The sequence below is a fragment of the Pelodiscus sinensis genome, chromosome 2 (genome assembly GCF_049634645.1).
Source record: "Pelodiscus sinensis isolate JC-2024 chromosome 2, ASM4963464v1, whole genome shotgun sequence".
Classification (NCBI taxonomy): domain Eukaryota; kingdom Metazoa; phylum Chordata; order Testudines; family Trionychidae; genus Pelodiscus; species Pelodiscus sinensis.
In genome coordinates, this window is record NC_134712.1 from 243,607,735 (window position 1) to 243,623,705 (window position 15,971).

Sequence of the window (15,971 nt, forward strand, 5' to 3'; positions counted from 1 at the left end):
TGTTTGCTTATATTCATCCTTTGTAATTTGTCCTAATTTCCACTTTTTATATGACTTTTGATTTTTAGATCATGAAAGATCTCCTGATTAAGCCAAAGCAGTCTTTTGCCATACTATCTATCTTTCCTACATAGAATAGTTTGCTTTTGGGCCCTTAATAATGTCCCTTTGAAAAAATGCCAACTCTCTTCAGTTGTTTTTCCTATTAGTCTTGCTCCCCATGGGACCTTACCTACCAGCTCTCCGAGTTTACTAAACCTGCCTTCCTGAAATCCGTTGTTTCTATTTTGCTGTTCTCCCTTCTAGAATCACTGTCACCCAAGCTACCTGCCACTTTCAAATTTTCAACCAGTTACTCCCTATTTGTTAAAAATCTAATCTAGAACAGCTTCCCCCCAGTAGCTTTCTCAACCTTCTGAAATAAAATTTCTCTCCAATACAGTCCAAGAATTTATTGGATAATTTGTGCCCCGCAGTGTTAGTTTTCCAACATAGGTCTGGATAGTTTGTCCCCCATCACCACCAAATTCTGTGTTCTGGACGATTTTGTTAGTTGTTTTTAAAAAAGCCTCATCCACCTTTTCTACCTGATTAGGTGATCTGTAGTAGATCCCTAGCATGATGCCACCTTTGTTTTTTACCCCTTTTAACCCAACTCAAAGATTCTCAACAAGTCTGTCTCCTATGTCCATCTCCACCTCAGTCCAAGTATACTTTGAAAGAAAATAGTTTCAGCGATGACATTCCATGGCCAAAGACAAGTGGGCAGAATCTGTTCCTCAGAGAGATGACCTGTTTCCTTTCACATCCTGGGTATGATTTCTAAAGCTGCTGTATCCATTTTACCTGCCAGTGAAGTGATTGTGCAGAACTTTCCCAAGGTTTCATCTACCTCCCATTCATCACCACAGACAACAGGTAAAAGATAAAGTCCCAGAATGATCTGAAAAGACTAGGAGCAGATGCTCAACAGTCAGGAAATACTATCAAGCACAAAACAGTGAGCTTTCCAACTGTGATCCCTTGGCCGATTTAGTCACTTTGGGTGTGTCTAGACTGGCCAGTTGTCTACACTGGCCACTTGAATTTGTGCAAGAGCACTGACTTTGTAATGTACAAAATCAGTGCTTCTTGCGCAAATATTTTCATGCTCCCTATCGGGAAAAAGCCCTCTTGCGCAAGAATACTTCCGCAAGAGGGCCTGTGTAGACGGGGAAGAACTGTTTTGCGCAAAAAAGCCCTGATGGCTAAAATGGAGATCAAGGCTTTCTTCCGCAAAATCGCATCTAGACTGGCCACGGATGCTTTTGCGCAAAAGCATCCCTGCCAATCTAGATGCGCTTTTGCGGAAATACTTTTAACGGAAAAACTCTTCCGTTAAAAGTATTTCCGCAAAATCATGCCATTCTAGACGCAGCCATTGAGTAATTAAGTCACAATTTAACATTTTTAACCATGAACTCTTTAAAACATTAAAGATCTTTAACAAAAATTTAAACAAGGATTGTGGGTGGATAGTACCATGGACATCACATATGTAGAGGAAAAGGAGGGTCCTTGAGCGATTCCAGGTTATGGGACCCAGAGCTGAGGCAATGTCCCAGAGAACAGCACTGAGGAAGGCAGTGTCTTCTAGAGGTTTGGGGCTGGCTATTAGCAGGGAAGAGAAGCAGAGGAAGATGGCTCCCTGGGAGGACAACAGGACTAGGGATGTAAGCAACTAGTAGACTATCCAATAAACAAATGCTTATCAGATAGCTGACTAGTGACTCGACTAGTTGCTTCCCCTCTCCTTTGCTGCCTCTGAGAGAGGCAGCAAGGGGGGCAGCAGAATCCAGTGTTGGGGGGAGCCAGCTTAAAAGCCAGCTCCCCCCAGCACTGTCTCCATGGGGAGAAAGAACATGGGCGCAGCATGGAACTGGCAGTGCTTCCACCTTTGAAACATAGCACGAGTAAGGCTCTTGCTACATTTCAAATGGAGAAGTGCTGCAGGGAGCTTAGGGTGAGCAGGAGACTCAAGCAGTCCCCTGCTGACCCTGCACTATACAAGTCCCTCCTGGAGTCTGCTTGAGTGCCCCGCTGGCCACGCTCCCCATGGCGTTCCCGGGGGCTGAGGGGGACGGGACGGGACGGGGGGGGCCGTTCCCGGGGGCTGAGGGGGGCTGGACGGGAGGGACCGTTCCCGGGGGCTGAAGGGGCGGGACGGGGGCCGTTCCCGGGGGCTGAAGAGGCCGTTCCCGGGGGCTGAGGGGGGGCTGGACGGGGCGAGACGGGACGAAAGGGGGGGCCGTTCCCGGGGGCTGAGGGGGGCGGGGCGGGCCGAGAGGGGGGGCCGTTCCCGGGGGCTGAGGGGGGGCGGGGCGGGCCGAGGGGGGGGCCGTTCCAAAGGGCTGAGGGGGGCGGGGCGGGCCGAGGGGGGGGCCGTTCCCGGGGGCTGAGGGGGCGGGGGGCGGGATGGTCTCGCTGCCCGCACTTACCCGCTGCCTCCGTCTATCACACAGGGCGGCAGGCAGCTCGCCATGCTCGGGAGGCGGCACGGCGGACCCTACACCACTATCCAGGCCGCCGAGGCCAAGCCTGCCCCGGCTGCTGCCCCCGCCGGCTCCCCCGGCCCGGCCCTCACGGGATCGGCGCAGCACACCCCGGCACCATGCAGCCTGACAGCGCCGGCTTCAGGGCGCATGCGCTGCGCACGCCCACGCCACGTGACCCGCCTCTCCCCCCCCCCCACTTCGGGGCCCCCTTGCAGCCCGGCGGAGCTGGGTCCGTGCCCGGCAGCAGCGCGAGACGCTCCGCGGGAGGGGCACAGAGCCACCCTCTGCCGGACACCGCGTAGCCTGGCGCCCCTCGTCCTGCCCCGACATACAGGCCGGGAGCAGTCGCGAGGCGCCGTTGCCTGCTGTGTCCGTAACGTGGCGGCGCCGGCTCCGACCCATTTCAAAATGCAGTGTCCCTCGCGTTGCATTGTTCTGTCAATATGAGATTTCGGGACCAGTCATTAAATCGCAACAGTCTTGTCCTGTTTCTGTAGATGTAGGTGAGTCCCCTACAGGACGTACACACCTGCCAGTTATATCCAGGGTAACTGAATCAGATGTGGAATTTGGCACACTAAAAATAGCATAATACTTTCCATAGTGGTCTCATCTTCCATGCAAAGATCTCAACATGCTTGAAACAAGAAGGATGAATTAAGCTTCTACACACCCGTCAAATGGGGGGGGGGGGGCATTCTTAGAAACCACTTCACAAATGCATCATGATTTATCCATGACCACGCTGCAAGTGTGGTACAGCTAGCGCCCATATTCTGACTCTGACTTCCAATGCTTAACCACAAGATGCACTTTCCTTCCAGAAAGGATATGGGTTTTATCACCCTCTCTTCCACCTCCAACACAATATTTTTATTTTTTTTAAATTCTCCAAGTTGTACGAATTCCATATTTTCAGGCTGCTAACTAAAGATATGCTATGAAAATGGCTCATTCAGTCACTTAACACAGTCTGAGGCTATGCTCTACTCAGTGGTCATCAACCAGTAGACCTGCAGCTACTGATAGATCTTAGAGCCTCTGACGGGATCCTAAACGGTTTGGCCAAGAGGTTATCAAGCCCAGCACTTCAGCTGCTCCCCACAGACTGCTGTGCATCTCCTGCCCTTTTTCTTGGAGTGTCCCCTTTGGGAGCCTCTGCTTTCTGTGCAGGACAGGGGAGAGAAAGGAGGTGCTGATGTCAAGATGCCCCCTCTCCCACCCTGTATCTTATCTCCACAGAGCAGAGAGGGGCCACAGCAGGACTTCAGATGGAGTTTGCTGGCTGCTTTTGGGAGTGGTGCAGAGCCAGGACAGGGGTGGGCCGTCCCCCCGCACCACCACCCAAGAGCCACCTACGGTAAGCAGGGTCCAGTTGGTGCTCACATCCCGAAACCCTACCCCAGTCATGAATCCCCTCCTGTACTCCAAGCCCCTGCCCTAGCCCCAAGCACCCCTGCATCCAAACACCTTCCCAGAGCCTGCACCTAGAACCCCTCTGGGCATCCCAACTGCCTGCCCCAAGCTCAGCTCAGAGCCCCTCTCACACTCCAAATTCCTTAATCCAAGACCATAGCCTGTGCCCCAACCCTCTGCCCCAGACTGGTGAAAGTGAAGAAGGGTGGGGAAGGGAGGGAGGATGGGGTGAACAGGAGTGGAGCCTTGGAAAAGGGCACAAAGAAGGTGGGACAAAGGTATTTGGGTTTGAGGGAGATCTTGGATTGCATTTAAATTCAAAAAATGATCTTGTGCTTAAAAAGGTTGGAGACCCACTGCTCTACATATTAATTGCTACAACACTGTGAACTTCAGTGAAGACTCAACCTAAACCAGTGTTTCTTAAACTTTTTAAGGCAGAGGAACACCAAACAATATTTTTTTCTTAATGAGGAACACCAAGGACTTTTTGTTGAGAAAAAAAAAAGAGGCCGAGGAACAGTTATTGAGCAAAAAAAAAGGGGGAGGGGGGGGCAGGGAAAAAGTTATTGAGGGGAAACAAAAAGTCACCTGTCCCTTTAAGGGTGTCTATTTTGAACTATGTTGTTCTCTGCTGCACACCGGTGTGCCATGGAACACATGGTTCTTCCTTTGGCATAGATAATCTACCTCCCTGAGAGCCAATAGCTACATTGATGGGAGAATTCTCCTGTTGACTTAATGCTGTCTTTGGAGTAAGGTCAATTGGTTTAACTGCATTGCTCAGGGCTGTGGATTTTTCACACCTCCAGTGACATATTACACTGACCTAATTTTTTCATATAGACCAGGCTTGAGAGCATGTACTTGATATGCTTGTTCGTGCCATTTTTCTCTCAAATGTGGGAAGATACGTTCCTCCATCATGACATGATGTAAACCAGCCAAATTTAATTAGCTGGAAGGGCTGTTTTAGAAATGTTAAGCATCCAGTCTACCCAGAACTACAGAATCACAGCCTGATAAGGATACCCCACCTCCTTTGAAAGTGGTCCTAAGCATTGATTAAAGTACAAATAATATGAAAATAGGGGTTTGCCCAGCTTCCTTAATTAAAATTCTCTCTCTCTCTCATGCAAGCCTCAGAAACAACTCTCATGCAGCCATTTAGGCACCCCTGTACAGATAATCATCATTATCTCCAGAATTTCAGCAGTTTTTTTTGTAAGACTCTCACTGTTAAGCTTGTGAAGAAAAACAAAATTGTGAACCAAATATAACTGCTAGAGATATAAGTCAGCAGAAAACCTGGAACAACTGTGTCATTGATCTGTGAAAATTTGAACCAGTTGAGGTTCTACCCCTGTGAGCTCTGAGAGGTACGAACTGCCTCATTAATCTAAATGAGGTATTAATTCAGGTACCCAGTGACAATAACTTAAATGGCAATATTGTTAACTATTTAATTCCTCATGTAAGACTGCAGAGGAAATAGCTCTGATCTGGAGACAACTAAGTCTCTTTTTGGTGCCCCAAGTAAGTAAGAATTGAGAGATACTGCTGCTTCTCTTTTCTCCATCCTGCTCTCCCCCATCATAGAGCCAAGACTGAGGGCATGTAGAGCCCATGGGAATATTCACAGATACACACAGTTTAACACCAGAAAGGATCTTTATGATAATCTAATCTGATCTCTTGCATAACTCAGAACATGAAATGTTACCTAGTATTCGAAATACATCAAGGGGGATCCAAATTTAAGAGAGGACCCAAGGAGCACAGACTAGCATATTTTTAATATCTACAAATCTACTATGTGTATCTCATGCTTGAGAGACACATGGATGGAGCTATTCTACTGTATATGCAATTCTGTTCTACCCTTATTCAATCCCCATCACTGTAGTGTCTGTGTTACTTCCAACAGAGTAGTAAATCACATGACTAATATTTGTCATGTACTGTTTGTTCTTTCTTTAAGCCTCTTCTCGAGAACTGTGTATATAATGTAGTGCTATGGTTTTCAAACTATGGGTTGTGACCCAGTGCTGGGTCATAGAATGTCAGGCACTGGGTCTCATTGCTGCAGGGTGATCAGGTGACCAGTAGAGGTGCTAAGGCAGCTACCTGCCTGTCTTGGCACCAGAGACTGGGCAGCACCCCAGTAGTGGCCAGCAGCAGGCCTGTCTCCTCAGTACATGTGGGAGAGAACTCAGTGCACAGCTCACTGCCCCTGCCCCTGCCCTGACATCTAGTTTCACACTTCCATTGGCTGGGAACCTGCTGCTGGCTGCTTCTGGGGTGCAGCATGGTCTGCAGTGCCAGGAGAGATAGGAAGCTGCAGGAGGGAGGCAGCCATGGCCTGAGCCTCCCCAGCTCCAGTAGCTGTTGGAGGGAGGCATCCTGGGCCCAAACCTCCCTGCTGCCATGTGCACTGCTGAGGAGGTTCTTGCTACTCTGCCTTTCCAGCCACCCTGGAACCTGTCTGAGCCACACTAACAACATTCCACAGCAACCCTGCATGGCAACTAAAAGAGGGTGGGGAGGGCCGAGGCCAGCACAGCTCAGCTTTGGGTAGGCACAGCCTTGTTTTGCCTTAGAGATAAGACACCCATGTTGAAAACCATTGGTGAAGTGTTTTGTACACGTTGCTCTGTGTTTATATTAAAGAAGGCAGGATGAAGAAGTGTACCTGGCAGTAGGTGCAGAAAGTCATGGGGCTGGTAATGTTCTTTAGTTCCTATGGGAGTTTGTTTCACAGTCCTAGACTAGTCTTCAACAAAGCTTTGTCTCCTACACAAACAAGATTTATCCTTACAGTAGAAAGTTCCATTATACCTAAGGAGCGGTGCTGTTAACAAGAGTTTTCATCCCACAGCTTTAGTCAATCTTTTAGATATTCTGGGATCAAGCCATTTAGTACCTTGAAGAATAGACTCGAGACCTCGCATTTGACTCAATATTCTGCAGAAAGCCAGTAGAGAGAGCAGAAAATAGGTCTGATGCTGAGGAAATGCACTGAAGGGCTATGTACCAGAAAGAGTTTCCAAAGGGCTGACGGTTTCCTGCCCAGGTATATTGCATAGCTGTAATCCCATGATGAGCTGATCAAGGCCTTTATAACTGAGGCCAGGTTACCATATGCAAGGAAGAGATGAAGTCTCCTAACTATCAGAGATGGTAGAGAGGGTTACTTATGAATGCTGATATGTGAGAGCATAGTGCACTCAGCAATGCAAAAGTACTTCTACTTTGAGGATGGAATTGACTAGTTGTGAGTGTATACCTTCAAATAAAGAAGATTGCACAGTGGCTGCAAATTCCTCATAAAGTTTTCTTCTACACACAACCTCTGTTTTTCTCCATTCAGCTTCAAGCAACTGTTCATCTATGACCTGATCTTATCCAAGCACTATGCCATCTTGGTGGCAGCCGTGTGGTCAGCTGTAATGAAAGACAGGTAGAGCTGTGTGTCATCTGCATATTGCTGGCTGAGAGTTCATGTTACCTGACTAGTTTGGCTGCATGAGATATTGAATACAACCAGGAAGAGAATTGATTCTTGTGGGACTCCACAAGTGCAGGATCTAGTGGCAAAGGTGTGGTTTCCATCTTTGCTGTTCAGGTGCAACTCTTTAGAAGGGAGTCTGCACTAAAACAATCTTTCTCATGGACGCCTGTCGCCACTCGGGTGGGACAGCAGAATCTGGATTCAATAGGTTGGAAGATTCTTATCACCTATCTCTGAGTCTATGTGCTGGCTGGCTGCTACCCTCCAACAAAATAATGAAAGCAGATATAAAAAAAACAGAGCAAAACTACAATAAAAAATCTGAACAAAAGGCTTCTTGACACTGCTTATTTACACTTTTTTCTGGCAAGCTGTCACAGCTCAATTCCCCAACTTAACACTCTGACGGTATGTCTACACTACCACCCTAGTTCGAACTAGGGTGGTTAATGTAGGCAACCGAAGTTGCAAATGAAGCCCGGGATTTGAATTTCCTGGGCTTCATTTGCATATTGCAGGGCGCCGCCATTTTTAAATGTCCGCTACTTCAGACTCCGTGCCCGCGGCTACACGCAGCACGGACTAGGTAGTTCGGATTAGGCTTCCTATTCTGAACTACCGTTACTCCTCGTGGAATGAGGTGTACCAGTAGTTCAGAATAGGAAGCCTAATCTGAACTACCTAGTCCGTGCCGCGTGTAGCCGCGGGCACGGAGTCCAAACTAGCGGACATTTAAAAATGGCGGCGCCCGGCAATATGCAAATGAAGCCCAGGAAATTCAAATCCCGGGCTTCATTTGCAACTTCGGTTGCCTACATTAACCACCCTAGTTCGAACTAGGGTGGTAGTGTAGACATAACCTGAGTGTGGAGATGGGGAGCCAGCTAGTAAAATAAACTCTGTAAAATCTGTCTCTGTGAATCCCAGAGACAAACTTCTTTGATATCAGTCCCCCTGAGATCCAAAAAGACAAAGACTGACTTCTTGCTGCCACCACCCAATAAAATAAAATATAACATAAACCCTTTTCCAGGGAACAGATCACTTGGGAATCCCCTCCCTAAGGCAAACTTCTCTTCCCTGCCCCAACCTCCATTTTGCTAGGAGTTGGGAAAGCAAACAGAGGGAATCAGCAGAGAACAATGGACTCTGCCTGGATAAGTAGGCACGTAAACTTAAGGACATGACAATAAACCAATACCGGTTAATCAAAACAAAAAAAGAAAACACTTTTATTATGAAAACAAACCCGTTGCAAGCATAGTAAATGACTAAGTGTTAAATAGCCATGAAGTGACATAGACTCAGGGGAAATCCCTGAGCTGTAATCCTTAGTTACAAAAAAGAAAAACAATTAACCAGCTCAGATATGATTTCCAAACCCCCAAACAAGGAAAACAATAAAACCTGACAGACTATCTAAACTTTTCCCTATTTACACATTTCAAGAAGTCCATTCCTGGGAAAGCCCATCTCCCTCCATACCTGATAAAAACTGCTCTGATCTCAAACGAAGAAAAACCCCTCTCTCAGTTTGAAATTCCTATCTGCATTTCATTGGCTGAATGCCGGAGCCCCCTTCCTCAGGTGCATCTCCAGTTGCTTAACTCTTTCCTCACTCTTCAGGTACGTCAGACTCTCCTTAGCAGCTCCTATTTGTGACACAAGTACAGGATGATAATCCAATTCTGCTAGACACATTATCAGGTCCATGTTCTGTTTATTACTTGCAAGTCATTTAGATCATAACCTCCAATTTTCATTGATTTCACCAGCAAAACATTTTTGCCTTATTCACAAAGATTCAGTTGCAGCTTCAGATGGCATAGACTAGTTTTCTTGGTAGCAAAATAAAAATAACAGACAAAAATTCAGGAAGTGAGTACTGCAAAAACAAAATTATATTCCTGCTCAGCTGAAATCAAAGGTCAACTTGGAGACATAATTGCAGATATTGTGCAGCTGTCATCATACAATTCATAGGAAAGTCTTTCAATGGTATGGTGTAACAATTTTCCAGTTAGGGAGCAAAAGTATTATCTAATCAGTAAAAATGCAATTCCTGAGAATACTGATCTTTCCTCAGAGCTGCTGATTGAGAAAGCAACAAGACAGCATGGCTACGTCTACACTGGCATGATTTTCCGGAAATGCTTTTAAATGTTAAAAGCATTTTCGGAAAAGCGTGTCTAGATTGGCAGGACGCTTTTCCGGAAAAGCACTTTTTCCAGAAAAGCGTCCGTGGCCAATCTACATGCGCTTTTCTGCAAAAAAGCCCGATCGCCATTTTCACGATCGGGGCTTTTTTTGTGGAAAACAGTACTGTGCTATCTACACTGGCCCTTTTGCGCAAAAGTCTTTCGGAAAAAGACTTTTGCCCAAACAGGAGCAGCATAGTATTTCCGGAAAATCACTGACGATCTTACATGAGATCGTCAGTGCTTTTCCGGAAAAAGTGGCCAGTCTAGACACAGCCCATAAGTAACAAAGCATAAAGACAGCAATGCAAGTAGACACCTATTGAGAACAAGTCAATTTGTTGGGGATTTTCTTTCTTTATATCTATCAATCTACAAATAAATACTCTACGTATAAATGCAGACCAATGCTCAATGTAGCCCTTATCTTCTCTCAGACAGTGGTCAGGTCTTAAATGCTCAGAGGAAGATCCAGAAATCTCCTTAATAGGCAATTATGCAATAACCAGCCAATAAGGAAAATGTTTGCCTAATTCTGTTAATTTGTAGTTCAATTATGCCTTGGATCACTAATACCTATTTTTAGCCTATGTTTTCTTGTTTTCAATGTCCAGACAAATGTTGAATACCCTGCTTCAGTAAGCAACTTAAGCTGTTTCAATTTTACTGAGCTCTTGGATTCAGTGTCTTATGGTAGCAAATTCTACAGGTTGAAGATCTATCGCATAACTGTAAAAAAGTACTCCCTTCTATAAGTTTTACATGTATTGCCTTTCAGTTGCATTGAATAGTCTGTGTTATGAGACAGGGTAAATAGAAGCACCTGATTCAATTTTATATACCACTCTCATGACTAATAATTTATCTAATCAGGAATGCAAGATCCCATTGTGCTAGACACCAACAAACACTTATTAAATGAAGTACTTTATTAAGTGCCTGTCCCAAAGTACTTTCAATCTCTCTTCATGGGCATCTTTCAATACCTCTACTGATTTTCATTCCTCATTTCTGTATCCCTTCTATTTTTTCTATAACTTTTTTGAGCTATGAGGCTAGGTGCTGGAACTAGGGATGCTGGGGATGCTACAGTACTACCTGGCTTTTAGTGCTGTCCATTATATACAGGGTTTACCATTTGTTTTAATGGCATACCAAAGATGTCAGGGCTGGCACACCCACAGAAAAAATAGTGAGTGTTCAGCACTCACCAGCCACAGCTGTTTGGTGGAGCCACTTATCAGCTATTTGGCAGCTTAGGGAGGGATTTGGGGGAAGGCAGAAAGCATCAAGTGGCGCGGGGGTAGAGCAGGGGCAGAAAGAGATGGAAGGAGGGCCAGGCCTCAGAGGAGAGGGTCGAGTGGGAGCAGGAACAGGTAGACCAAGGATAGGGCTTTGGGAGGGGGTAGAGTAGAGATGAACCAGAGCTAAGGTACATCTGGGGAAAATTAAATTTAGCACCTATGATCCTCACTATAAAAATTATTCCCATACCTCTGGCTAAAAGTAACTAAAACTGAACCCTGTATTTTAGATGGCGGCATATAATCAATATATTAAATCATGGGCACTGGTTCTGGGGGTGTTCCAGGGTTGGAGCACCCATGGAAAACCACTAGTTGCCCCCCCTCGGCACTTCCCCCTTACCTCAGCATCTCCAGTCCACCAGCAGCTCCTCCTCTTCCCTCCTAGTGCCTTCCACCCTCCATGGAACAGCTATTCAGCAATGTGGAGGAAGTACTGGGGTGGCGGGAGGGAAGAGCAAGGGCAGAACATGCTGGAAGGAGGGAGCAGGGTGTGGGTGGGAGCTTGGGATAGAGCAGGTGTCATAACCCCCCCCCCCCCCAAGCAACTCAGAAAGAAAACACCTCTGTATATGGCAGCATTATAATATTTTTAGAACTATTTCCTATCTCATTCTTTGTACATTTTTGTTTGCTTTTTTACCCACCGCTTGCACATTTAGCAAATGTTTTCCTTGAGCTGTCCACTGACTTCTTAGTTCTCTTTCCTGAGTGGTTACTGTAAATGTAGAATTCAGCAAGTAGTTCTAGCTAATCTATTTTCTATTTATATCACACTCGTCACCATGGTAGCTGAATGCCTTACAATTTTTAAAAATGTGAGGTGTGGTGACATGTAGCTTATATCTTAAATTGCTCTTATTCCCACCTCCCAAACAGGCGTAATTTCCTTGCTTCTGACTCAATATGGGAAAGCTAAGTCAAATAAGAATTTTGGGACTGAGCCTCTGCTAGTATAAATTATCTTAGGCCCACTTCGTGTGTTGCTCCTGAACGCCATGAGAACTTAAGTCAGTCTAATGCAGGGATAGGCAAAATATGATCCACGGGACATGTCCAACCCATCAACCACTGGATCCACCATCCTGTAGCCCAGCAGGAGCTGCAGGCTGGCTCAGGGAGCCAATGGGAACTTCCTGGGCAACCCACACACCTAGTGGGTGTGGTTCACTGTCCCATGTAGTGGCACTTAGAACCAAACCTGGGACCTTTGGAGCATAGTGTAGGAGGTGCTACAGCTTGAGCTATAAAGCCGGCTGGCTCTTAACTTAGGCTGTAGAGCTCACTCATTCTTATCTCTCATTGTAAATGGTCTATCTGTAGGTAGTTACACTTGCACTGCAGGCAAAGTGGGCCTAATAGGCACACAAAAAGCACATGGCCCCTACCATCAGCCACTTTGAACAGGATGTGGGGTTGTGGCAGGCAGGAAGCCTACTCCAAGGTCCCATTGGGCTGCTGCCTGGGAGCCACACAAGTAAGTGCTTCCCAGCCAGACCTGGCTCCCTGCCTGAGGTCACAAAGCAAACCTTTTGTACCCCCTCTTGAATCCCTACTGAGGAAGATGTACACTTGGTGGATTGTTCCAAAGTATGTGACTGCTTCCTTGCATGATTCAGCACAATAAACACCAACAAGATTTAATGTGTGGTTGCCACAAGTGGAGAAAATACAGTTTGGATTTTGCTCAAAAAGGACTGTTTGTATTCCGTTGTACTTCTCATCCATACTGGATCCTTTGTCATAGGCTTGGCCAATGCAGACTTGAAAATTTAATTTGAAGCATTCCAAAATTTCTAATACACAAGTGGCAATTTCTTTTCCGGAATTTTTTGTGAAATTATTGAACAAAATGAATTGTTCTTCAACCAAGGTCATCTGTTCTTTATGAGAACAGTATAGAGTGGCATCAATAATAATTGAAAAGTATTTTGCATGTCATATCTCTTCAAGAATAGTTGTTTGCACAAATGTCCCGCATACCTCAAACTTTTTGTATTCTGATAGACAGATAATGGACTTGCATACGTTTTCCATTCTCTTGTGATTCACGAAAATGCTTAACATGGTAAGATAAGCTCAAGTATACCAAGAAAATTTCCAGTTATAGGGTCATCGATACATAGACTGGAACCAAACAAAGGCAATCCCCATTCAGAAAAAAAAAAGAATGACATTCAATATGCACTCAAGTAGGTTTTTCCAGTTATCAGTTTCTACATTTATTTCACTCAGGAGTAAGTTTTCAATTGAATTGTCAGCTAGTGCTGCTCTAGTAGCTGATTTCCATGTAACATAATTATCTTTATGCGATACTGAAGTTTCATGTGCATCTCTGAGGTCCTCATTTTCTGCCTTCACAGTCTGTAAATTGAGCATAGATTCTGCATCTATCGCTACTGTTGGTATTTCTGTGTCTTGATTAATGACCTCCTCATTTTGAGGCAGTGGCATTGAAAGGTCATTTGTGGATACAAAGCTTTTATCATCAGAACGGGAAATGTCACTGTGACGGCGCGTTGGGGTCCCCCGCCTCCTACACCCCCGTAATGGCACGAACAGACTCCACCAGCCAGTAGAATAGAGGGAGTTTATTGCTTCTCCAGGACACAGCACAGCACAGATGTAATCTGGTTACAGGAACTGGGGCTAGGGGGCCTCAGTGCCCCCCCTTGAGATGGGGGGTGGCTGGGCCCTACAATCCCAGCCCCCCTCCCTAGCTCCTTCTCCCCTGCTTCTCAGACAGAAACTAACAAACTCTTTTTCCAGCCCTGCCCCCCAGCCAGGGGCGGCATTCCACCTTCCTTTGTTTCTCCTTCTGGGGGGTAGCTGGTCAGACAGGTTGAGAGACCCTCTTTGCATAATGACTCATCCCCTGCCCTGCTGGACCATGCTACAGCCAGCGGGGGTCACTCACAACCCACTGCCCAACATAGCAACCAGCAAGTTACCCCACACTACGTCACGTCACTGTCAATATGGTCACCATCTAATTAATGGCTGAGGCGTCTTTTCTACGAGAAATGATGTTATTGGCTATAAACTCTTAACTACTACTTCACTCAGTTGCTTTCGCTGTCTCTTACTTGCACCACTTTCAAATCTTCGCTTCATTTTTATAAAGGGGTTCTTTTAAAACAGTAACACACAATAAATTAATTCACTAAAGGCTATTGGTGAAATTTTACAAAATTTTAATTGTATATACTTTGCAATGATGTTTATGTTCTCTGTGTTTTGATTTGTTTCATTCTGTTGCTCTGTAACACCTAGCAACTAAGTATGCTTTATCAAATATATCTTTTTGTTTTGTTAATAAAATCACCCTTTTTAAGATGATGATTTGAGTCTTGTGTCCTGGAAAGACACAGGTCTGTCTGTGGGTGTGTATGCATGCCTCAGACTAAGAGGGCCAGCTACCAGAGACTGCAGTTGTTTTCTCTTTGTTTTCAAGCTCTCTTGTGGTAAAGGAGCTTGGGGGTACCCCTCTGGAATAAGTCCAAGTGTTTTCTTCCTGGGTTCAAAGAAAGTCAGTGAATCTGTGACTCTGGGGAGTTTTTGTAAGCAAAGCCTCTAGAGGGAAGGTATTTAAGGTCTCTTGCGAGCTCCCACCTTTTGCACCTGAAGGGCCAGAGTAGGGAACAGCCCTGACACTTCTAAAACTATGCAAACCTCTGAACTATGCGAAGACTATAAACAGCATTCACAACATAGAATAACAGATCACAGGAGCTACTCCAGTCTCCCGTCATGCAGATGAAAACTCGGATGTGACCAAAAAATTAGCGAAGGCACAAAGTCCTACAATGATTTAAATCAATTTTACAGGTATATATAGTTTCTTTTGTTGTCTCTGTTATAACTGCAAGGTTATATTTATGTGGGTGTATAATAAATGGAAATGATTTGGTAAAAAAATGTCACAATTTCAGGCCCCTTTGTCTCCCGAGGCCCGGCTAAAATGGCCCTCTTGGCCCCCCACTCTGATAGGGCCTGAATCTGACATCTCTGCATTACAGAATTTTTTTTTTTAAAGGAGCAAGCAATTTTGTACCATATACTCAGGGCACAGTGTACTCCATGACTCTGCACCAATGGAATGTGCCACAAAATTAAACTCATGAGGCTAAATAGTGCTCAATGAGTCATGTCCCCTTCCCAAACACCATGTGGGGAGGGACAAGTGGCCAGCAGCCAGTGATGATTTGGGGCAACTGCCTCAGGCTCTGTGTTTTGGGAGATTCTGTGGGGCCAAGGGCATTGTGCCAGCAGCAGGGATTGGGCCCGCCCCCACACTCACTGGCAGTAGCAGGAAGTGGAGTGACCCAGGTCCAGACCGCTGCTCCCCTGGCTCCCAACCATGTCACTCAAGGAAGGGGAAGTTGGGCGAAGGGGTAGAACCATCTCCTGCACTCACCGACATGGCAGGAAGTAGAATGATGCATCTCAGAGCCAGCAGAGCAGGCTGGAGATGGGTTGCTCTACTTCCCACTGCTGGTAAGTGTGGGCGTCCCTGACTGCCACTGCCAGTGCTAGGCCCACGCTAGGTCCCCAAGGCTGCACCACTCAGGGGAAGGGACTTGGAGGAAGAGATGGAGGGGCACAGGGGAAGAGAAGGGAGGGAAGGTGGGTGGCGGCTTGAAGGAAGGGGTGGAGTGGGGCCAAAAAGGGTGGGATGGAGGGAGGGTTGTCCCAGACCCTACACCCTCTTAGGGACAGCCCTTTCCCAGGGTAGGGATGGCACACGGATGAGTCATGTGGGGAGCGGTCACATGGCCTGTGCTCCCCTTGTGTCTCTCCCCAGCAGTCAGCACTGGTGTGATATCTTCTCTCCAGGTTTGACTGATCATAGATTTCCTCTCTGACCGCTGCTCACCCCATCCCCATTTGTCCTCTCTCTCTACTCTCCCATTCTCTTCTACTTTGCATTTTGGTGGGTGTCATGTACTCACAGGCCTTGTGCGTTCTTAGCGCCATACAGTCCCTGGGATTGGAAGGACCTCCCTTC

General features: G+C 46.3%; 1 protein-coding gene across 8 annotated transcripts in view; it reads right to left on the reverse strand.

Annotated features, from left to right (window-relative positions):
• ACTR3B (actin related protein 3B) overlaps nt 1-2,690 on the reverse strand; it is a 75,927-nt gene extending 73,237 nt beyond the window's left edge. For 3 of the 8 annotated variants that reach the window (XM_075922781.1, XM_075922779.1, XM_075922780.1), the window contains exon 1: nt 2,478-2,680. Coding sequence is in view for 5 of the 8 variants with exons in the window: in XM_075922773.1 (XP_075778888.1) it covers nt 2,478-2,521 (44 nt within the window). In the remaining 3 variants the exon portion in view is untranslated. Of the gene's footprint in view, nt 1-2,477 lie in introns of all 8 variants that reach the window. The other 5 variants (XM_075922774.1, XM_075922776.1, XM_075922777.1 and 2 more) reach the window with 2 other exon arrangements.
• Between the last annotated feature and the right edge of the window lie 13,281 nt (nt 2,691-15,971).